General features: G+C 35.5%; 1 protein-coding gene across 8 annotated transcripts in view; it reads left to right on the top strand.

Moving 5' to 3' along the window:
- SLC4A7 (solute carrier family 4 member 7) overlaps positions 1-24,399 on the top strand; it is a 144,993-nt gene that overhangs the window by 108,952 nt on the left and 11,642 nt on the right. For all 8 annotated transcript variants that reach the window (XM_080579123.1, XM_080579127.1, XM_080579122.1 and 5 more), the window contains 11 exons: positions 5,194-5,309; positions 6,842-6,999; positions 8,385-8,472; positions 10,084-10,230; positions 12,120-12,223; positions 13,771-13,945; positions 16,335-16,468; positions 17,010-17,255; positions 20,947-21,052; positions 22,863-23,024; positions 23,937-24,050. In XM_080579123.1, the coding sequence (XP_080435249.1) occupies positions 5,194-5,309; positions 6,842-6,999; positions 8,385-8,472; positions 10,084-10,230; positions 12,120-12,223; positions 13,771-13,945; positions 16,335-16,468; positions 17,010-17,255; positions 20,947-21,052; positions 22,863-23,024; positions 23,937-24,050 (1,550 nt within the window). The remainder of the gene's footprint in view (positions 1-5,193; positions 5,310-6,841; positions 7,000-8,384; positions 8,473-10,083; positions 10,231-12,119; positions 12,224-13,770; positions 13,946-16,334; positions 16,469-17,009; positions 17,256-20,946; positions 21,053-22,862; positions 23,025-23,936; positions 24,051-24,399) is intronic.

Genomic DNA, 24,399 nt, shown 5'->3' with positions numbered 1-24,399 from the left:
CTTTCACTCACCTACAGTCCCTGTCAGGTTTTGTTTTTTGTTGTTTTTGTCAGTGAATAAAGTAATATTTTACACCAATGTTTGTTTTCCAGCGCTAGTTACAGAATAAGTCATAGTGAAGTGTTAGAGACAAATATGAAAAGAACTAGGAAAGGTGCAATAATGAGTGTTGTAGTAATGACTGTCTTAGATCATCATGAAGTATTTGAGCAGTTTTATTTTTGCTTTTGGGCTTTTAAGAAACGGGCCATTACAAATGGTAGTTTGGAATTGTCAGGTTGAGTTCACCTGTACGTGTTTCTAGGTAGCTTTCCATTACTGCAGTGTTTCAGCATCAGACAGTTGCTGATTGTTTTATTGTGTTTGATATGCAAACTAGTCTAAGGTAATTAAAAGCATATCTAGGTCAGAGCTCAACAATTTATTAGCTGCTGACTAGATAGGCTTTTGTTTTTTACATGTAAAAAGTTATGTAGGTGTATAGATAAATTGTGAGAGAGGATGGGAAGTTGAGGCAGTTTCTTCAGTCATTTTTATTAAATGTTTCATAACATGCAGTCTGCATGCTTTTATCCTTGCTTTGCTTTTGCAAAATCATCACCTACTTAGAAACTTCAGGATTTTCCTGGATAAATCTTGTTTTTAAGGGTATCACCTGGCTTTTTAGACTTCAAAGTCATGCCTTTTTTTCAGAAACTTATCTTGCCAAAATCTAGCTTGTAGATTTGTCTACTTATGTCTCTATTTAAAAAAAAAAAAAAGGAAAAAAGCTAGTTTCAAAGATTATTGGAACATAGTTGCCTCTGAACTGCTGCTGTGCGTGAACTGTCTGAGTATGTGAAAAATATGATCTGTTTTATCCTTTGGGCATACTTAGTGTAAGTATTGTTTTTTTAACCCTTCCAACTCTATCCATCTCTTTATCAGGATTAGTTTCAGGGTAAGCAAGAGCACACAGTTGCATACAACAGTGAAAACAAGCCGACAGAAAAGGCTGCAGTTATCTGCCTTTTCACATTTTGCAGCAAGTTGCTGGAAAGGAAAGAGTAAGTTATGTTACAGGCTGTCATCTTGAGTTGGAGTAGGGGCCCCATCCTTACTTCAATGCAGAAGAGCAAACAAAAACCTTGTTCTCTGCCCTCCTTTTGGGAAATTAAGAGAATTCTCGTGAAGACCATTCTCTCTCATGGATGACCTTTCAAACATAATTAAAAACCAGAAGTAAAAAAAACCAACCAAACAAAAAAAAAAACCTGTTTGTTTTGTTTTTGTTTTTTAAGTAGTTTTCCAGTTCTCATTTTTCTACTCATCTGGCAGGAATGATAGCATGTCAGACATAAGATCTTTAGAACCCAAGAGAAGGCAAACAAATGAAGATCAAATACTTGATACTGCTATTAACATTAATAAAGCATTCCAACAGAATTTCCAAGACACATTCATATTGCTTTTGTGCCTCAAGGAGATATTTCTCATACAGAAAAAATCTGAAAGTGATGATTTCCCAGTTAATCCATAAATAAATATCTTTCCAGAGAAAGAACACCAGTAATAATGGAAGACACTTTTGTTTTTCTGTTTTTCCTCTTCTTTAATTCAATAAATCATTTGACCACAGAAAGACGTTTTCCTTTGAGATGCATTTGAAGACATTCTCAGACTGTGACTTTCTGGGCTGTAACTGAAGTAATCCGTCTTGTCTTCTGTCTAATCAGACTCAGAAGGGAACCCTGAAGAGGAAGTCATCTTCCTTGTCCAAAACAAAAACAAAAAACCCAACACCTTAATACTCCATATCCATTCCATTAAAGATAATGATCCGTATCACCTTTGTAGTAAGCCAGAATATTGCAGCCTGCATACTTTTTCCATGTCTTTGTGATTGACTTGTGTTTGCCTTCTCTGAACATTGGGAAATGTTTTAATTTGCTAATGGATGGCTTTCTTCTTTTCAGCATTCTTCTGTCCTTGGCCTTGTGCTGTTCAGATTTTATTGTTTTTATTTTTTACTTTGTAAATAGCTGGAAGGTTACTGAATTTCATGTGAGTTACTGTAAAAGGAGGGAAGGGAGGCACACTTTTCAAACTGCTACTTGATTTTCATCAGCCATTCACCAATTTATAGTGAGTGAACCAGGCAAAGGGTTCTCCTTAACAATTCTTTTTCTCATCTGTTTTTGTTTTCCCATCTTTGAAACTGTTGAATACTGAATTCCATAGGAAGAATTAAGAACAGAGCTATGTCACAGCTGAAGATGAACAGTGTTAATTCACCAGCAACATTAAACTTTTTTAATAACAGCAAAGAAGCCTGTTACAAGAGAACTTTTAATTCACTGATAAATGTGTTTTAAAACTGAATAAAATAATAACAACAACTTTTCTCTTAAAATTTAATTCATGAAAATAATTCAGAAAGCTTTGACATATTTGCCTTCTAGGAGTAAGTCATTCTAATTCTTTTCCACATAAGGCAGCATAGAAATTTATTTTTTAAAAAATAATTATTTCCTCAAACAGAAATATGGTGTGACTTGGTCTTTAAAAGATTTCTCCTTAATAAATGTTGCCTATATAGACATAATTATATTGGAACAATCATGCTTAGGTGTTGAACTCATCTTAGTTTCCCCAACGTGATTTTCTTTTTTACTGAAGCAGGGACATGAGGCAAATGTCTTCTGCTTTTCTTTCTTAGTGAACTATTATTCCTATTAGATTTTTTGTGATCATAGTATTAAAGTAAGTCTAGTTAGCACATAATCTTTAGTGACAGTGTGGTTATAAGTACTTAAGGGATCTTACAAGGTTTTAATCCAGACTTACTCAAGACTCGTTCCACTGCTGTCTTTTGAAGGAGGCAGGTGGTGCATCTGCATAACAACATCAAGAAGAGAACTGTACATTTTTAATGGGTCCATCAGTAGTTGGTAAGACTAGATGAATTTTTGTCTGGAAAAACTATTAGGTAGTCCTGGTTTTAGCAAAAGCCTCCAAGTTTGTACCTACCCTTGTGGAGAAGAAAAGGAAAAAAAGAAGTGCCTTTATTATTGTGAGATTTGAGTTGTTTCACTATTAGAGTTAATATTTTCTTATTCTAAGTTTCACTGCAGATATTGGATGGACTGATAAGCATAATGCTATGCAATATCATATGGAAATGCTTGCTCTGTGTCTGAAAGCAAGTAAGCAGTATTCTCATGTGAGCACAGCATTCCATCCAGCTACAGGACAACAGAAAGAAGAAACATTTATACATGGTGTAGGATTGGACAAATATTCCTGTACCAGTGCCAAAACTTGTGAACTTTATTGTAACCGATTGGGGAAATTTTGAAGGAAGTGTAAAAGAATCAGTGTCACTCAATAAGAAATAGTACCAAACTAAGTTAGTTTATTCTTTATTTTTCTCCTTGATTGTCTTCACTTTTTATTCTAGTCTGTTTGCTCTTGCTCACAGAGCATTTGTGGAAAGTGCAGAACGACGCATTATTGCTCATCAGTTAAATGCATCTTCAGTTACCTTTATTGTTATGTAGAGAAAAGGTGAAAAATGTTTAAATGTATTTTGATGCCCACCTTGCTCTTCTTCTGCAATGAATGTTTAATATTTCTATTTCCAGTTCTACAAACACATCTTAACATTGATTCTTAAACAGTTAAATATTTTGAACAATTAATTTCACAGGTGGCTGTTTGCTCTTAGTTATTCTTGTGAATAACAGATCTCGGAGCAGAAGGATTGAATGTGATTATTGTTGGTCTAGCCAACTGAATGTAGTATTTATAGTGTCAGGTAATTACTTGTGCGTGGTTAGGTTTCAAAAAGGAAATTACAGCTTATTAACTTCATTTAATTTTTGCTTCAGGAAAAACTACCCACACCATTTATATTCCTATGAACTGCAAGAATGAAAATTAATGCTTAAGGCTTGGACCTGCATTTTTTTGACTGATGATGGCTCTTTGAAAGAGTTTTTGGGAGATAAATTTGGGAATCAAAGTGAATTCAGTTGTAATTTGAAATGTTAAATAACATCAAATTACTAAATAATAAATGTGGATAGAGGCAACTGTACAATCGTTGTGATAGAACAATTGCCAAAATGTAGCCAGGGAGGATTTGGTTTTATCTTGACTAGAGTGATGCTTGATCTAAACACAAATTCCGCATGAAATACAAAACGTAGACGTTAGGCTTTTTTTAGTTGTGGTTTTGCAAGCATGTCGAAGCATGTTTAATACCACATCTGAAAGGTCTAGTGTGGACAAGCAAGGCAAAATGCACTTTAGTGCACATTAAACTGAACAAGGAAATGCTTTGTAATCCAAAAAATAGGATTTGGGTTTCTTTATGCATGCCTAGACCAGCTTTTAAGCCCGCCTTGGGTAGGGATGACCATAGCAACGTGGGATTCAATATATATGAACACCTGTAGGTCACTTTTTTTTTTGCGCCCTTCACTGTACCTACAGTTCACTGTTGGTTTAGCAAGCTACATAAAACTGTTGTGTCTTGGTTCAGGTGACAGAAGGAAGCTGTACTTTTAACTTTAGTAACTTCATTGTACGTGCCTCTTGATTTAATGAGTTAGAGAGACCATTTCATATAGTATCATGTGGGCAGATCAATAGTTGGAGCTTCGGTATGCTGACTGAAATTATGGTTTGGAAGCTGTTTATCCTTCCTGTATGTAGTATGCTGTTTGCTTGTACAGGTTCAGTTAACTACCCAGGGTATTGCTCCTTGTAGCTGTAGCCTGAGGCTTTCCAAGACTTTTTACAATTGAAATACATGTTACACAGCAAATTGTAGATAACAGAGGTGTTCTCTTTTGGTATTGGAGGGCTTCTAAAGATAGTAAAGATGCTGTCTACTAAATACTGGGGCAGTTACAGTTAAAATGTCACCTTTTTTTCCCCCCAGCAATCAGAGTCTCTCTTACTTTCTGGTGACTGTTCTGCAAATGGCCATCATTTAGGCAACATTTAACTTTGATTTTTTAAATTATGTCATTATTTTGGCATCACAGTGAATTGTTATGTTGCATTTATGATACTAATGTAGGGCACTCTTACTGAATAACTTGCACATTTGCTTTAAGCAAGCTGCCACATTGAGTTTTTAGTAGTGTTGCATACTCAGTTCACTTTAAACACCATTTTGAACTTATCTCCTTTATTTTAATCTAGGGTTATTAGCATCTCCACAATCAGCACCTGGAAATTTAGACAATGGGAAGAGTGGAGATGTTAAAGGTACTGGGACAGGCGGAAGCAGAGAAAACAGCACCGTTGATTTTAGTAAGGTAAATAATATTAAATACCATTGTGTTTAGCATAGAAAAAACTGTAGCAAAAATTTGGTGGTTGTTATTGCTGTCTTAATTATGTAGAAGTTACATGCACAAGTATCAGAATGTGGCAGAGGCCAAATGTGTCAAATGTTTTAAAACTCTGTGAGACAGACTTTCTTCTTTCATTTGGTGATCTCAGTATTTTAGTAACTTAACGAGAGCAGCCTGTGTACTTTCTCATGCAGGGGGAGATATTTTCAGATCTGCTATAAAGACTCTTCTGAAAACAATCTTGTAGATGGTATTGCAGTGGTTTCTCCTAGGCTGCTTTTTTTCTTTCCCTTTTTTTTTCTTTTTGCAAAGGGCTTTTAAAGGGGATTCATTCTATATGTTTGAGTTTGCTATGCAAAAGCTAATATTCATTAGGAACATACAGTATCTCATTCTGAAGCAAATCTTGTACTACCGTAAATTCCTTCCATGTGTTTCATAATTTAAATTTGCTGGGCAAGTTGCATTATGGTTGTTATTATAAACCTCAGTCTGTAGTGTTATCTTTATTGAGCAACACTAAGAAAATTGGTTTGCCAAGTTAAATAATTATGTATAAGCAAAGGTAACTTTTACACTGTAGTTCTCATCTGATTATGGCAGGTGCCATTTATTCCTGATCCACTGTCACAGTTTTTATGTTTTTGCTTGGCCTGTCCTTCTGTGTACCTGCCTTGTCTCCTGTTGGGCAGGAGTCAGCCTCCTGGCACTGTAGTTGTGGCACACTTGGTGTGGGACTCAAGAGGCCATCTGTAAGTTCTCTAGATAGCAACGTACCTGGTGCTTGTGCGTGTTTGTATAGATGTGGACAAAGAGTTCATGTGCTATACCATTTTCTAATGCTATTCTGTAATTACGTACAGAAAGAAAAGCTTAGATTTTCAGCTGTTACATTCTTCATGGGTGAAAACATGAACATACAAATTCTCTTTCAAAATTATGGCTTTTGAATATATATGAAAGATAAAAGATTCTGGAGATGTTCAAGACCAGGTTGGATGAGCAACCTGCTGTAGTGGGTGGCATCCCTGCCCATGGCAGGGGGGTTGGCACCTGGTGATCTCTAAGATCCCTTTCAACTCAAGCCATCCTATGATTCTATGCAACTGTGGAATAACCAATTGCTTTCTAGAAACCATGTGTAATTACATGAACTCTCCTTAGTTAATTGTGTTTAATTTGTTAAGTTATGTCCTATCACGGAATGTTTGTCATAAGTAATCCTAGTAAGGTGATTATGCAGTCTGGAGTCTTTTAGAACATAATAGGTAGCAGTAATTCTAACTTCTAGAAAATAGTTCATTGTTAGTGGCTGGCTGGCTGACACTTTATAAATATGTCTGTCTTTTCTGTATCGTGGGATTTTTAATTTGCTTTTGTATTTTTCTTTGTAGCTTGAATGTCTAGTAAATACTGATAAACTAAAAATTGCTATAAATTTCATGCTAACAAATGTAAAGGAATAAACACTTTTTTAACTTTTGTATAAATAGGTTGACATGAACTTCATGAGGAAAATTCCTTCAGGAGCAGAAGCATCAAACGTGTTAGTGGGAGAAGTAGACTTTTTAGAAAGACCTATTATTGCTTTTGTGAGGCTCTCCCCTGCTGTGCTTCTCTCAGGTCTCACAGAGGTTCCAGTTCCTACACGGTAAACAAATGCCTGGAAAGTCTGGCTTTACTTACATTATAAATTAATATTATTTAAGAAATTAATAATACTGAAGTTCTCAAATAGTCTACTATTTTTATATGCACTCCATAAGCTCAGGAAAACTAGACTTCTGCTTAACATGATTACAGGTTGTTGGTCATACCTCAGTCCTAGTGGAGAGAACTTATTTTTTGTGCACATTGATTCATTCGACTGTTATGTGGTATTTGACAAAAATTTGTAAATATATGGGTTTGATATTTTTGTTAAAAAATGAGTAAAATGCTTGTTTATTTTTCATTGTTTTCAACACATATGCTATAGGGAAAGGCAAAAATAATCTTGGTGGTGTTCTCTTAAGTGGATGTGAGAATTTTCAGAGGGTAGTTGACAGTAGTGCTTGTAATTCCAAAATTTCTGCAAATGTTATTGTATTAATTCAGCTAAAATTATCCTGTCATAAATTTTCAGAATGCTGGAGGCTGATAGATTTTGAAATAGCACACTTTATTCTGAAGATACAATCTCAGTTTTGGTTAGGGTAGTCAAAAAAAAATAACATTGAGCTTTTCATTTTGTGAAACAAAAGTAAGAGCTACTTTTTCAAATGTATGGTACTTGGGAAATTCATTTACATGGCCTGTAGTAAGAAGGTTGTAAAAAGAATTACTGCAGTTCACTGTTTATAAATGCTAAAGGATACAAACCAAAGTACTAGTTCAAGGAAAAAAAAAAGTGCTAATGATGATTGTGAGTGGAAATTGAGGCTGTCTGGTAAGACATGCTGTGACCCACCCCCAGATTAAATTCCACTCCTAAAATGTCACTTTTACCTTGTTAGGTGTCCAAAATATAGAATCCCTTCCCTTCCACTGACACAGGACCAGGATATGTCTGAGTATGCCCAATGTGTTGCTTGAATTATATCCATGTATCTGTTATATGATGTACCTGTTGACAGAAATTGAGGGGTGTTTGACTCCTATGCGAGCGGTGATCATTGGAGGGGCTATAGCAGGTCATAATGCTCCTAGGCCCTACAGGATCTTTGCCAGTGAGACAATGGCAGAAAGATGTATATAATTCAGAAGAAATATTCATTGGGCTCTAGCCTCTGCATTTCTTCTCCATTTATAGCATTAGGAGGTTGGAAAATTAGACTTAATTAAGATTTCAGAGTAATCGTGGTTCTGGATTTCAGTTCCAGTAATGTCTTTGAGGTGAGTCTTTTCTTAGTTTTACAGCAGCCTGTAAGACCTGAAATGGGAAGGAAAACATTTTTACTTCACCACCAAATTTTCTTGAAAAATTGGTTTGAAAAAAGAAGTCTCCGAGTATATTCAAAGGAGCCAGCCCTATTATCTCTATTGTTTTCTCTACAGATTTTTGTTTTTGTTACTGGGACCAGCCGGCAAAGCTCCACAGTACCATGAAATTGGAAGATCGATAGCAACACTGATGACAGATGATGTGAGTGATGTATTTTACACATCTGTAGTTAAAGAAGACTAGAATAATGTATTAACTGACTGTAATAAATGTATTTTGGAATGACAGGTTAAAGAAAAGGAACCAAACTAGCTAAATGTAGAAGAGTAGAAACTTATTTCTTGTGTTAGTGACTTAAAAAATGGTAAATTATTTTTTCCCCTTGCCTTTTGCTTAGAAATGCTACGTGTATTTCAGAAGAGATACTTGAGCTTTGCTTTACAGATTTTATTTTTATGTTAAATTAGGAAATAAAACTTTTAAATAGAACTGCATCTGATATGAATCAGTATAGTTGTCAAAAATGACAGCAAACTGCATAAGTGTTCAGGACAGAAAATTTTAGAATGTGTTCAATTGAGTCGTCACAGGTATTTTTTATCAAAGCCAGATCAAATAATTAAAGTCAGAATTTTACTAGAAATTTGTAGTCATATGCTTAGAGCCTTGGTGGACAATTTTAAAGAGCACAGGGGAACCAGAACTCTCTAAAACTGTCATCATTTTACTGATTAAAAATAGGATGTTTTAATTCCGCCTTTGCATACAGCGCCACCTGCTGAATTGCTCATAAATATTAGAATTTCTACTAAGTAACCCTAATAATTCTTCACTCTAGAAAAAGAAATCTGTGTTTGGAAATTTAAATCAGACTGTTCATTTCACAGTCGGCAACTAATCTACAGTATAGTATTTGTACAGCATAAGAACTGAATATTCAAAATTTTAGTTACAGCTTTTAATGTTTTAGGTGGGCTGATTTTTGGAACACTGTAGATCACTGAAGAAAATTAAAAATAAAAATAAAAATTGGTGGTCTTAAAAGACCTGAAAACCTAAATAGTCGTAAAAGATCTAATTTATAATTGGAAGACTTAATGGTCAGGCCTTTGGAGATAAACATTTTATGCTTCAGCGTGTGCAGAAACAATTTAGAATCATCTTCTCCAGTCAGTTTAATAGCAAAGCTATCATTTCCTTTCCCTGTTTAAAAAGCATTTTCAAAATTCAGAGATGGTTTTGTTTAAATGCTACTTGTTTGAAATTGCCAATTCAGAGAATTCAGAGTTTGTGGTGTTGTGGCTGTGATAGGGCTAGGTTTTCTTGAGTAGAAAGGGGCTTGCTTTCTCATGCCTTTTAAGATGGATTGAGATAGAGGATGATCTACAAATGAAATTTTGATTCTTAATTAAAAAGAAAAAACCAAACTTGTGTTTCGGTTTAAAGCTTGTTCAAAGGTGCTTTTTCATCCTCACTTAGCACAGTACAGCAACACAGTGACTGTAGGGCAGAATTGCTCAAGCAATAGTACATCAATTTGATTTACTCAATATTGAAGATTACCTTAATCAATTTTAGAAATAAATTCCTTGTGAGTTTGAAGATAAAGCATCCTTATTTTATGTTCTGTAGGTGTGTGCATACAGGTAATTCTTAATGCAAAAATATGCAAGTAATGAAGAAGCCTAACTATGGAGGACTTATAAAAATTTCCCATGCCTTAAAAAAAATAAATCACATGTTCTTTTTAATCGGTTCGTCTTTCAAAACAATTTTTTTTAAAAAAAAAAGCTGTGTGTTTTCTCCTTGTAGGTTTTCCATGATGTTGCCTATAAAGCAAAAGACCGAAATGATTTGTTATCAGGAATTGATGAATTTTTAGACCAAGTGACAGTCCTACCTCCAGGAGAATGGGATCCATCTATACGAATTGAGCCACCAAAAAGTGTTCCTTCCCAGGTAAAACAAAGAAACAAACAAACAAACAAAAAAAAACACACCACCAAACCTCCAGTATAGGGCTCCCGTGCATTTCCAAATGCAAGTTAATTGTGCATTGCGTGTTAACTTCAGTTAAGCATCAAGAAGACCCACACAACCATTTGGAAGAAAAAGTAGATCATTCATCTAAGCAGAACACTGATCCCACACTTTTTTCTATTTTTTTTAAGTAAATTTTATAGTACTGGGTCTGGCCAGTATGGAGCTAACCTTTCCCACAGCAGCACATACAGTCCTGTGTGCTCTGCACTTGTAGCTAGAACAGCACCTATATATCACCAATGTTTTGTTTATTGCTGAGCAGTGCTGGCACAGCATCAAGACTCTCTCCACCACCAGGGCAATGGGCTGGAGTTGGGCCAGAGGTGAGGAGGGGACATCACCGGGGCAGCTGACCTAAACTGACCAAATGGATATTCCATACCATATGTCACACTCAGCAATAAAAGCTGGGGAAGGAGAAGGAAGTACTCATGTTATGAAAGCATCTGTCCTCCCAAACAACTTCTATGTGTACTGAGGCCCTGCTTCCCAAAATGTGGCTGAACATTGCTTGCTGATGGGAAGTTGAGAGTAACTATTTTCTCTCCTTGATTCTATGTGGTCTTTGCTTATTTTTTTTCTCTTTCCCTTTAATTATCCTTATCTCAACCCATGAGCCTTTTTTCATTATATTTTCTCCTCTTCTTTGAGCAGTGTAGTGGAGTTTAGTTGACTGTCATGAAACCACCACGTGTATTTATTGTAATTCCTTTTGTAATACTGAAATGAAGCTGTCTGAGATGGAGAGTTGATCCAAAATTGTACTTGGGTTCATATTATCAAATTCATTAATCTAACAATGATCAGCAAGAATATTGTAATTCTTATCAAAAAACACACCTTTATTTACACATTTATTTACACATTTTATTTTACACCATGCAGCATTGATTGAAAGTAAGTTTTTATGTGTATTGGTTAGCAAATAATGTTTACAGAATGTTTATGAAATAGATGTTTATGAACATAAACATTCTGTTTATGAAACAAAATGTTTATGAAATAAATGTGTCTGGTTGTGCTACAAGGCTTAGAACTGAGAGCCAGGGTGAGACCTTAGTGGCCTCTGACTTCTTCCCTTTCTCCCTCTTTATGACTGAGGGAAATTCCTGCCACAGGGATCAAAAGTGTGGAGAAAGACTGGTACTCTTTGTTCATAAGGCTGATGCTGGTGTTGAATTATGTGATTATTTAGGGAAGTGGTTGGAATGGAATGGGGGACAGCAGTATAGCTTACCTCATGAGTAGTGTGAGGCTAGCAATTAATTTGTTGCCTGAATAAGCAAGGCTAAGTGTTTTTTATTTTTTCCGGAATGCAAGCTTGGTTGAGAAATTTATGACGAGATGGTGAGCTTGCTGAAAAGAGGAATGACTCTTCATTTGTACTTGCACTAAATACTGTATTTTGTTATAGAGTGAGGTCAGTTTCTGTTACAAGCTGGCGGCTTCTGCTCTGGAAATGACTGAGAAAAAAATCTTAAGATTTCTAGGCCACGTGGCTGAGCCTATACTATGTCTTGAAAAGGCAGACTTTGTTTCATCATGTCTCAGGGGAGATAATTCTTTTAGAAAGGGAAGATTAGTAATGTTGTGCAAGGCACTAATAAGATCTTTTTGGGAGTGTTGCACGGTTTTGGTCATCTGTATTCAATAAAAGAGGAATTTGGCAAATGGAGAGCTGCTGATAAGCTGGGATTCTGAAAAAGGCTGGAAGGCAAGTCTCTGTACACTCTGCTTTTGTACTAAAAAGTATAATTTAAAGTATGTGTTTGTCTTGTGTGGTTTTTGTTTTTTTCCTTCTTTAGGAGAAAAGAAAGATACCTAAGTTTCCAAATGGATCTACTCCTACAGGAGAGACTCTTAAAGAAGAAGGCCATCATGCTGGACCCGAACTTGAGAGAACTGGAAGGTGTGTTCACTTCCCTAAATACTAGCTACCACAAAGAAATAAATGTGATAAATCTTAATAGCTTTATAGCTTTTAATGATGGCATTTAAACATAAAAAAAAAAAAAATAGAAAAACATTGTATGTGTCAGAACGCATCTGTTTTCCTTTTCAAGTGTTGGGTTCTTGCCTATAAATGGCAGTCTGCTTAAAGCATTTTCAAGCCTGTGGCAGTGTTTCTCAACACGTTTGTGAAGGATTTCTTATAAGATGCTGCTTGATTTAACTAACTGACTTTTAAGTGTTGAGTTTTAATTTTTAATTATCAAGAGCATGCAATTATCATAATTATACCAGGAATATACAATTTTCAGCATTGGGCTAGGTACTAAAAATTTCAGTTAATGCAAATCTGTTTTATTAAACATGTATGAAGTGGAATAACAAGGAATATAAAGTGGCAAAGAATACTGATTTGATTATGTTTCTTTTAGATCTGAAATAAAAATCAAAGGAACTTTTCAGTTGAGTTGCATTACTGTTCTGTTCTGAAATACTTGCCAAAAAAAACCCACCTCTCTAACAGTAGAAATGCAACTGAATAGGACTACATGTTAATATTGCATATTAGAAATTATATCAACTGAGAAATTCTGGAGAAGATGTATAAAGTTATTATCCCCAAAATGATAAACTTCTAAGTGATTTGCATTTTTCTCATACCTTTGCAAGAAGGAATTATAAGCGTTGTTTTAATTCTACCATTTTAGCTTCATCATACTCTTATCTTGCCTTTTTGCAGATGGTATAGGGAACAAAAGTTCATTTCTACCCACAGAATTATCTTTAAGTAGCTAAAACTTGTTTTTTTCCACAGGAATGGAAAATTTTGTTAAGGCTTTTATGTATAATTCACAATAAACCCATTTTTTCCTTGTTACAAATTTTACTTAGTATTTTAGTTTTGAAAATTTTGAAAAGCTGCAAAAAAAGCCTTTTAATTTCTTGCTAATAACTTACCCACTTGAACCGATTTATATATATTTGTTTTTGTATTTCCGTTTAGAAAATATCTCCATACTCCAAATGTTACGCTGTTAAGTAAATATAGGTTTGTTCATCAATATAGAGAATTCAGATCAAAAACAAAGCTACAACTGCTTACTGGAGTAGTGATATTGAAGTGTATCAATGCAATGATTTTGGTTGAAGTTTAGCATGTCTCTTGTTCCTTGTTCTGAATCTCATAAGCCAGATTTAACTTTAAACATAATTAAGGTATAGAAATTTGTAAAGATATTTTTTCAGTATCTAGCCTGTTATATGCAAAAATTCCTAGCCAGCTTTTAAAAATGTGGATGACCTGATTGATGATACTTTGGAAAAATAATGAATTGGAATAGATAAGATTCTCACTTATATTTTAAACTGTGTTATGCTTTAATCTGGATTATAAAATAGCTAATTTTGTGCTGGCTATAGGCACTGGCAGTCTTGTGTAGCCCATAGTTTTGAACTAGCTAGAATCCTTTAGTGTACAGTTTGACGAGTTTCATCTCACCTATTTAGGCTTTTTGGTGGTTTGATACTTGACATCAAAAGGAAAGCACCTTTTTTCTTGAGTGACTTCAAGGATGCATTAAGCCTGCAGTGCCTGGCCTCGATTCTTTTCCTATACTGTGCCTGTATGTCTCCTGTAATCACTTTTGGAGGGCTCCTGGGAGAAGCTACACAAGGCAGAATAGTGAGTACAAAAAATGGTAGTGGCCAGGCTTTTAGACCTTCAGAGGCAAGTCACTGTGTGCATTTGTCTCGTTTCTTTATACTTGTATTTGAAGAATTTACCCACAGCACTTGATTAGCCTGCCCCAAAGCAGATCTTCCCCAAAAGGTAATTGCTGTGGAAAATGTGGGGAATCCATGTGAACAGGAGAAGATGCACAGTGGAGGTAAAAATTCAATAAAATAAAAAAATTTAAATGTTTATCCTGCCATATTGGATGAATAGCTTCATGAATTGAGAAAAGGCATTGCCTTCTTTTTGGCTACTTGAAAATAATGAATAGCAGTAAAGGTGCACCATCCCACTAGGCCTACTTTAGGCAAAATCAGAGGCTCAAGGTGGACAGCCAAGAATGTGTACTGGCCTTGAGTAGTAGGCCTATGAGGATGATAATGCCTACAGTGTTATGGGTAGCAGTCAATTCTGTATTTAAGTAATGGACAGGATATATGTGTTTGCTTTTGCTAATGGTATGTTGTTATCAATTACAAAAAAAAAAAAATCAAAAAAAAAATTATGAGCAGAAAATACTCTTCACTGTAAATGACTTGAATATTGACCATAAATATTTGGTAGTGTTATATTTGGCGGTATGCAACACCAAAACCCTATTAAAACAAATATTTGGTTGCACTTTAGTTTTTGGACAGGGAAATAATACTTCTGTCAGCAATGTTAATAACTCTGTGTCAATTGGTTTGTGAGTAAACTAGTTTGAAGTGTATTTTCTGGTTTGAAATCTTTTGCAAAGAACCAAGGCTTCTCTCCTTTTGGGGAAGGGGAAAGATAAATTTAGGAATGTCCTTTACAAAGTTTAAGAATCTGGTAAAGCTTGTGCTATAAAGTTCTTCATGATACTTCTTAAATCAAGTTTTTAAGCTTGTACTGTGTTACCGCTTAGTTAACTTTTCTCTCTTTCAAGTAATGCTGTTGACTTGGATGTTTGTTTATTGATGTAGCTCTTCAAGCTGATAGCAAATACAGAAATAACTTAATCTTTTCTGTGCACTGTTCTTGCAACTCTTAATGTAAGAATGGGTTTCCTTGTGGTTATCAAAATGTTGATGTAATTTATGAATGTACCTTTTATAACTATGAAAATATGCTTCTCTTAAAGCTTGATTCTTAAATACCTTCTTTCTTTTAGCTATCTGGAATTGTTTGTGGGTTTGTTCCTGCCTTCAGATACTTGGTGTGCATCATTGAATATAAAATTTAGTTACTGAACACACATGTTCAAGCACAGTAGCTGACATTGTAAGGTACACAATTTGTGTTTGAAACCTTTCCTCACATTCCCAGAGGTCATCACCTCCACAGTACTGCTGTCCCTGCCACCTTGACTGACAGCCCCAAGGTTAATGCATTCACTAAACCAGTAGTTCAAAGGTGATAGCTAAGCAAGAGACGGGGTTTATGTACTTTTTCTGACGTAATTACCAAGGACTCATGTTTTTTATTTTTAATAGCTCCAGTTCAGCAAACTCTTTTGACCTATTTTAGATGCTTTCCTGAATTGGGGCTTAAGTTTGCATAATTTTTCTTTTCTTAATCTTGCATAGTTGCAAAATAGCAAACACCTGCAAATTCCCCAACGAACCCTTTAATCTGCTAATTCTTGTCTTTTCATGGTTATAGGTGGTGTAGTTAACTATTTTAAAGTAACTTTAACACCATTTTAGGATCTAGAAAGCCCTGCACGTCTCTTGAGGTGCATTGTAACATTTCTTCTTAGAAAATGTTATCTTAAAACATGCAATTCATTGAAGAAAAATACTTATTTCAGTTCTCAAAAAGAAATGCATTACCAGGTGGGACATTGGTTTACAGTTCATCTATTTATGGTGTCACATATACATAAACCAATATTGTTCAGTAATATCCCCTGCACCACCTCCTGTCAGTTGTTATTTTTTTGTAATGCTTGGTTGACTGATGCAGGTTTGATGCAGCACACTGTGTCATGTTTTGGTACAGGTATGTTGCAATTTTTTTTTTTTAGAGACAGATAATTCCTTCCATACACTACATAATTTTATTTTCTATTTGTAGTAATTGTTGGCATGTTTTTCCTCCATAGCTCGCAGGACTAGTAACTTGTTCTCATGGTTTTGGATGGCTTTATGTTTCTCGGGAGTGAAGCTTTCCAAATCTTTTGTCCATGGTATTGTTACTGCAAAACAATGTTAAATTATTCTTGTGTCTCAAACACTAATATTAATTGTAGTGTTTTTACATCTTGTCTTGTTTGTACATTAATGCATCTTAAAACTGTGTTTATGCAGATATGGTGCTAAACGCTAACCTGAAAGGCAGCATAGTAAAAGCAGATTCTTTTCCCCCCGAACAGAGTGCAATAGAATCTCTCTTTGGAGCCTCGTTAACTGGGATTGCCTATTCTCTCTTTGCTGGGCAACCTCTTACTATTTTGGGGAGCACCGGACCAGTTCTAGTATTTGAAAAAATATTATTTAAATTTTGCAGGTAAGTAGTGATATTTTTATTAGCTTGATACACTTTCTCACTTTCCAGCCTGTTAGAGTAGCTGTAACTGAAAGCAGATGTGTTCGAAATGGATGATCATGAAGATGTAAAGACGGCAGCAAGAGATGGAGATGTGCATGTGGTTTGGCAAAGCTTTGAGTTGCTTGTGCCTTAATGAGAAAATCAGTGATGAAGTGGATAGGACTTAAATAGTATATTCTAACTGTGTGGAGATGTTGGCTTTGATTCTGCAAAGGTAAACAGGGATTGAGCTGCTCTCCTGGAAAAACCATCCAGGTACTTCTGGAGAGAGCATTCCCATGATGCTTCCTGAGGCAGGTAGTTGTGCCCACAATCCTAGAAACACCTTGCAGTGTTGTTCAGCTCTGGTGGAAGATGAAACAGAAAAGTTTGTATTTTAGTCAAAACTGACATCAAGGAAACATTGTGAATACCTAGAACTTGGCCTCATTATCCATTTTCAAATATAGTATGGTAGAGGTTATTTTAGGCTCAGCTAAGACTTTTTTTTTTTTCACAGGGATTATGAGCTTTCCTACCTCTCCCTACGAACTAGCATTGGTCTGTGGACTGCATTTTTATGCATAGTTCTTGTAGCAACAGATGCCAGCAGCCTTGTCTGTTACATCACTCGATTTACAGAGGAAGCTTTTGCAGCGCTTATATGCATCATATTTATTTATGAGGCATTGGAAAAGCTTTTTCATTTGGGAGAAATATATGCCTTCAATATGCACAATAATTTGGATAAACTGACTTTATATTCGTAAGTATTGAGTTTATATTTGTTAGTAAAATACATAGAGAAAATGTTTATATTATAGTGGCATACCATTTACCAACTGTGGTGGGTGCTTCTTGGTGGTAGGGTAGGAGGAATGCTGGGGGTGGTAGGAGCATGAGAAACTTCAGAAAAATTCTATTCAGGATGCCGTGGAACTGAATTTTCTGTGTTAGCTATGGGTGATTGGATGGGATAAGGGACTGTGACAATGCCTGTTTTATCTGCAGCCTGATTAAAAGTCAGCATGTTCCATTAGCTGAGTTCTGCCAGGAGTTCTGCCTGACCACTTCAAGAAATCATGATGGTTTCCCCCACCTGGGTGAGAATTATTTCCAGGCAGTTGAGGCATGGAGAGCTTCTTCAGCTTGTCTGTGCTAGGAACAGAGTTAACATCTTTAAGCACTGTTCCTTTCTACTGCAATTGTGGGGATACTTGACTTTTTAGAATTTATTTTTTATAAGAGAGAGGAAAATAATGGAAAAAAAATGAAACTGTTTTTTGTATTTCCTGCCTTAGTAAAGCTACTATCTCTTTTCATCATAATAATCAGCAGTAAAACTATCAATATGAAAGTAACTTCATTTCATTTAAGGAATATAATAAGATATTTAAGTATATCCTTTTACATTTGATTTATGGGAATTGTGCATCTTACCTACTTTTTAGTGTGAATCTGTACTGTTTAAAATAGTTCACTTACACTGTGAAATCAGCACTGAGTAGTTGTCATACCACGTGTCTTGATGTCTTATTTATTTTTATGTGTATGTGTATATATATTTTTATGATCTGCTGCTTTATCTTTTGCTCCTCAGTGTGCAGTTTTCAAGCTTAGGGTACAGTTTCATGAAATGTGATAAATCGACTTAACAGCTCACACCTGCTGGGAGGAGGAAATCCTGCTGTTAGTGGGAAAATCTGCTCAGTTCTTAGTTCAAACCAAATCAGAATCAAAGTTTTTCCTTGATTCATCAGCAACACACAATTACCTGACAGTCAGTGATCCATACATTTAGCATTAGTAAGATAGTGGATAAACTGCAATGCTAGACACTTAAGAAACACTAGTAAGAACTGACACATTTCTAAGTCATCTTCTATTACTAATCCCCAAAAGGTCTTAATCATGCCCACACCAATATTTACCCTCCAACCCCAGACATTTGGGTTCCTGTCACATGTTCTTCGAGGGAGGAGCACAGGTTCTGCTGCTAGTGCTTCCCTCTTGTTGGACGTGTGGGTGCCCCAGTTTTACTTGTGCCTGTGTGGCTCTCTACAGTTTGCTAAGTCACATTCTGGTCAGAGCTCTCTTCAAGGTGACATCCATACACCTGAGGTGGGAGTCATTGCCTGTACCCTGCACTGTCAGTCCCTAGCTGGAGGGCAAAGTGGCTGGCAAACCCATTAGCGGGGTGGCTCTGCCTGGCCAAGGCAGTGGTCGCGATTATGCACAGGGAGACTTCTGGTGGTGTCAAACCAGATTTCAGCTGTTGTGTTTCCACTCCAGGATCTTGTCACTTTACAAATATTCATGCTTCATTAGCATTTATTTCCAGGATATTTTATTTATTTGTTTGATTTCTTTCCAAAATTCATTTTTTAGTTAATCTGTTTAAGCCAGCTGATGGTCTGCATCCTCCTCTTCAACATGATTGCTTCTGGGCATCCACCATCTCAGACTGCTGCTTGTATTCCATTCATACATGGTATTTTCACTCCCTTTCTTGTCTTAACAGCTGTCCATTTATCCAGGCCATTTTGTCATGAGCAGGCCAGTGGGCAATTCAGCTCACTAGGTCCTTGGGGAGCACATTAAATAGGCCAGTTAGTAACTGGGGGCCTGTAGGTCGTCTTCTGACCCTTGCCACATGACTGTCTGCTGCGCTATGTGCATATGCCCATTGGGGTGCAGAAAGGAAGGAGTGATATCTCCTTGGTTCAGCTTTATGTGGAGTCACACTTGTCATTTTGGATATTCCACAAGCTTCAATTTTTTTTTTTGGTTTGATTTTCTATTGGAAAGCTGTAGGAAATCTGGCCTTTTAAGTGTTTTTTTTTCCTGTTCCCTCGGAGCATAATCTTCTAAGTGATCCAGAAGACAGTCTCGAATACTCTTACGTATTCTGTTTATTTCTTTTTCCCAGATTTCCACTTATCTACTTGGTGGCATTCTTTTATTGTATTTGTTGAGAAATTTGTTGGTCTTCCTTCAGCATTCTTGTTCATGTTACTGCCTTTAATGATTAAAGCTGCTTTCTTCTTTCCTTTCTCAAGTTACTCTGTTTGTGACTACTTTATATGAGTTACTTCTTTTCAATCTATTTTCTTTTGCTGTTACTTTAGAATTCAGTTACCAAAAGACAGTATATTTACATCCTAAGTTTCCTCAATACCATGCTTTGCAAATTACATTGGTTTTGTCCATACACATCTTGTGCATTTTTCTTCTAGTCCTTCATGCTATTAGGATGCAAGTTTTACCTTCCAGAGTTGTTTTTTCAGTTTTGCGATGAATTTCATAAAAAAAAAAAAGTTTCACCTGAGACTTAGTTCTAGCTAATTATCTGATTCTCTTCTTCTACATAAATACTTGCATATTAAACTTAGTTTGGTGTACTTCAGTAACTTTATTTGAAAACAGCTCGTTAAATCAATATTCAGTGTGTTCTTTTACTGATGTGTACTGCTGTCAACCTGTCCAACAAAATTCTGTAGGCCAACAAATTTGTGAACCATTGCAGTAGACAGGAGTACTTTTACTTGTACATAAAGTTAATAAAAACAGATATATGCAAATGCTTTAAATATGAGACATTTATGTTTTCACATCTTCATTTAGCCCATTACATACTCAAATTGTGTCTAAATTTAGGGTGACCACTTTTCGTCATGTGTAGATCAGAAGGCATGCAAAATAGAAGATAAATGGCTGGGTACCAACATTTCTGAAAAGAAATGGTTCAGAAACTTCTAGAGGCTAGTGACGTGCCTGGTCTGAAAAGGGGATGTTGAAACCCAGTCTTTGACGACAGTTTTCTAAATGCAGTGGTTCCAGTCTCTGTTCTCTCTTACGTTGGTGTACAATGGTAGGAACTGAATTTTGCCTCACTGTGGGATGGTATGCTGTATAGGAATCTGAAGACCTCAATTTGTACACAGTCACGGAAACCTATTTGTGTCTAGAAAACTTTATGTGGAAATTTTTATAAATAACACAGTATATTTTTGTTTAGTGATGTTGTAAGGTGGTGTCGTTTGGATTTTTTTTCTTCTTTGATTCACAATATATAGATATCTGCATATATCATCTATTTCATTTTATTTTCAGGCGATATTATATTTAAAAACTGGCAGATCAGTCACATATTTAAGTCAATGTATTTTCTGCTTCTAATTCTTTAAAGTACATAGGTTGGATTTTGTCCAATCTGTAGAAAGTCCTGTGCATTCACTTCTTTGCAACACCTTTATCTCCTTGCCACCTCCTCCATGGGAAAAAAATGTAACTCATTTCATGTCAGCCTTGTGCTTTGCTTGTTTTGTAGAAGGTTGGGATAAACTCTGGCTTAAATTCCTCAGGATTTTTTGAAATTACTTAAGATCAGTGTGTTTGTCGTTTATGTGCTTAAAAGCTTATCTTTTTTTCACTCTTTCTTTATTTCTTCCCTTCAGATGTGTGTGCTCTGAGCCTCAGAACCCCAGCAACGAAACCTTGCGGATTTGGGGGAAAATGAATAAGTCTGTGGAAACCATTGTATGGAGTAACCTTACAGTATCTGTGAGTATCTAAAAGTTATATATCTGTATGTATAAAAAAAAACTACAACAACAAACAACCACACAGTACTGGTCTTCGTTAATATATCTCATCTGGTTTCTTTCTCACTTTGAGCAAGGACTGGCTTCTTAAAAAATGTGTTTTGAATATTTTTATTACTCCAATAATGTTTTAATCAGTCACTGTACTGTTTTAGATAAATGATTCCATGACATTAAATTGTAGTATCTTAAATGGCTGCCTGAGGTAGCCACTTCAATACTGGTAGACAGAGCAGTCTTCTTTCTGAAGTGCAAATGAATGTGATGAGCTGAATAAAAAGGGGATATACTTTCTTTCAATTTCCTGCAAAGGATGGATAAATATTTTTTTTTATAAGATGTGAAGATGGAACTTGAAGTTAAAATATGCCAGCAGACACATTTCTTAAGTTGATGTTAGATATTGGTATAAAACTCACAACAGAGGTAAAGTGAGCAAGTACCTAAAAATTGATTATTTGGAAAACTGAAGGTTAAAAAAAGATGGGAGGGCTGTTTGAAAGACTAAGCCTTAAAGCATTACTTTCTGAACTTGATATTTTGCAGCCACATCTGTTTACCCTTGCATCCTAGCATCTGGTCTACACCCACATTTTGTATGATTTAGATCAGCTGTAGATTTTGCATTGCATTTGCTAGCTTTGTATGCCTCCGTAAGCCTTCTCAGAATATATAAAATTAAGATACCTGTGTCTGGGCTCTTCTTGTGTCTGAGTCTAGAGGCTCACACTGAAATTAGGATGTGTTCTGTACAGCAAAAACACTATTAAAAGCCTCAGTGTTGTACTAGAGTTTTAGCAGTAGTGTTTTCTACGTACCAGCAATGGCTCCTAGTCTGCCATAATTACCTAGGAAGGCAATTTCTGCCTTCTACCCAGAAGGTAATTTGTTATAAATACTTTAGGTTTATTTGTTTATTTTACATACTTTTTTTCTTGAATGTTTTTTTTCTTCCCATGGGCAGAACTGATCCAAGACTTTGTGGTGCTTACAATCAAAATTGGTAGTTAACGGGGAGAATTTTTTTCATAGGTTACTTAAAAAAAAAATAAATAAAATAAAATAAATTAGCCTGTGTAAGGACTAGACTGCGCCTTCCAGCTATTTGCTCAATTGGCTTGTTCATTCCTGGTACTCTGTGTCTGCTTTTAATTCTTCACTTGGCATTTCACTGAGCCTTTTGGGTAGGGGTTATCTAAGGATGTTTTTCTTTTTCATTTTTTTGATTTCACTCATTTCTGTTATTTATTTTTTTTTACTTTACCAGAATTTTTATTTCTACCAATTGGGTTAATCTCATTTTAAAAGAATCTCTCTTTGTTTTTTTCTTTCCTTTAACTGTATGAGGACAAAACAAACTCAAGACTAAAGACATGGCAGAAACTGGGGAGATCTCATGTTTATGTTCATCAAATTGAAAGTTGATGTAGAGTAGTCTGCTTTCCTGGATTTAGTCTTCAACGTTTATTTACACATTCAGTCTTGTGGTGCTTTGAGAAATAGAATAGAAATTAAGTGAATGTAAAAGATGAATGCTGGGGCATCTTGCAGCATTTTGGAATTCTGAAATGAGTAATTGTTACTGTAGCTCTTCTGCAACTGACAGTATACAAACTTTTGGCATTTCAGGATGAAGTGCTGATGGAGGAAAGAAGGAACCTCCTTTTGGATATTGTGGACGTTTTCATGTGTGTTTTCTATTGATAGGATTACAAATTAGGTTGAATACTGTAAGTGACTAAAAATTTAAGGATTTTCTCTCTTTGCAGGAATGTTTAGAATTTCATGGTGTGTTTCATGGATCAGCTTGTGGCCATCATGGACCATATATTCCAGATGTTCTCTTCTGGTCTGTCATATTATTCTTTACAACGTTTTTCCTCTCCTCTTTCCTTAAGCAATTCAAGACCAAACGCTATTTCCCAACTAAGGTAATTAGATACGACTGTTATTTTGTACTAAATAGATCAGTATAACTTAGCAGAGTTTATTTTTTTTTAATTTTGCTTCAGAACTTTGTTCTGAGAGTATAGCTTTAACCACATTTTTTAAGACAGAAAAGAGATTAAAAACAAAATTAGCTAATAATTCAGAAGATTAAGACATTTCAGAATTTTGTTACAAGAAAAAAAGAGTAGAATTTTCAGCACTGAATTTCTTTTACTCTAAACATTAGAATACCTAAGCGTTTGTTTTTCCGTATTAATAGGTATTGCCAGGTATCATCTGGAGTGATTAATTTCACACAGTTCCCTCTCAACTAGTTGTACAGAACAATTGATCGCTTTGTCTAAGCCTATGATGTCAGAAGAGTTCTGAGTGGTTCCTGAAGGAATGACTATTTCTAACAGATGTTAATATAATGATTAAAATTTATTGGTTATCCTTGGACTTACTTCTGCTAGCCAAAAATAAAGGGAGTAGATTTTTCTCTGAACCTCAGCTCATACCTACAGTGTGTTCCTAATGCTTAAGAAAGTCATCTTTGAGAACAATTCAGTGGTTTTACTGAATTAAGCTACAAGAGATTAGTTGTGATGTCCCAGCCTCTTAGTAGGCCAGAGAGAACAAAGATGGGAAAGGAGTTAATTTGGAGCAGCTTGTTTCTTGTGGTAGTTAAATTCAGATGAGATTATCAGATCAACAGTTGTACAGAATAATCACCTTCTCCAACTTTATACTATTCTGGCAGGCAGTTAAAATATAAAAATGAAATAAATGTGATATTCATTGGTGTAGTAGAATATAAATAGACTTCAGTATTCATAGGGAAGAAAATTCTCTTTCTATACGTGCAATTGTAATGATGAAACAGCAAGAGATAACAGATTTTTTCTTTATAGGTGCGTTCTACCATCAGTGACTTTGCAGTATTTCTGACCATCGTCATCATGGTTTTGATTGACTATCTTGTAGGAGTACCTTCTCCTAAGCTTCATGTTCCAGAGAAATTTGAAGTAAGAAACAAAACCTTTTAAAATAAACTTTTTTAATTCTTGCAGTTTTGTAGGCAACAGAACAATGGAATTGAATTGAAACAGGAATTTAATTTTTTTGATTTAAATTGTAGTTGTTAATCTCTCTTCTTTTCTGAGTGTATGTCTCTCCTGAAAGAAAACACTATGCTTTACATTGTAGTACCACTGAAAAGGATGTATCCTTTTGTGCAAATGTGCACAAATCAAGGAATGCAATGGATTGTTTTAATTTTTTCATGCAAGTCTCACGTTCATGTTTAACAGCTAGTCAGTCTTTTCGTCAAAGCCATGGGAAGAAAAATCTAAGCTCACGTTTAACAGACTACTG

This window comes from Anser brachyrhynchus, assembly GCF_964034855.1.
Source record: "Anser brachyrhynchus genome assembly, chromosome: 2".
Taxonomy (NCBI): domain Eukaryota; kingdom Metazoa; phylum Chordata; class Aves; order Anseriformes; family Anatidae; genus Anser; species Anser brachyrhynchus.
Note: the sequence above shows the minus strand (reverse complement) of the source record. Positions and strands in the feature narration are given on the sequence as shown.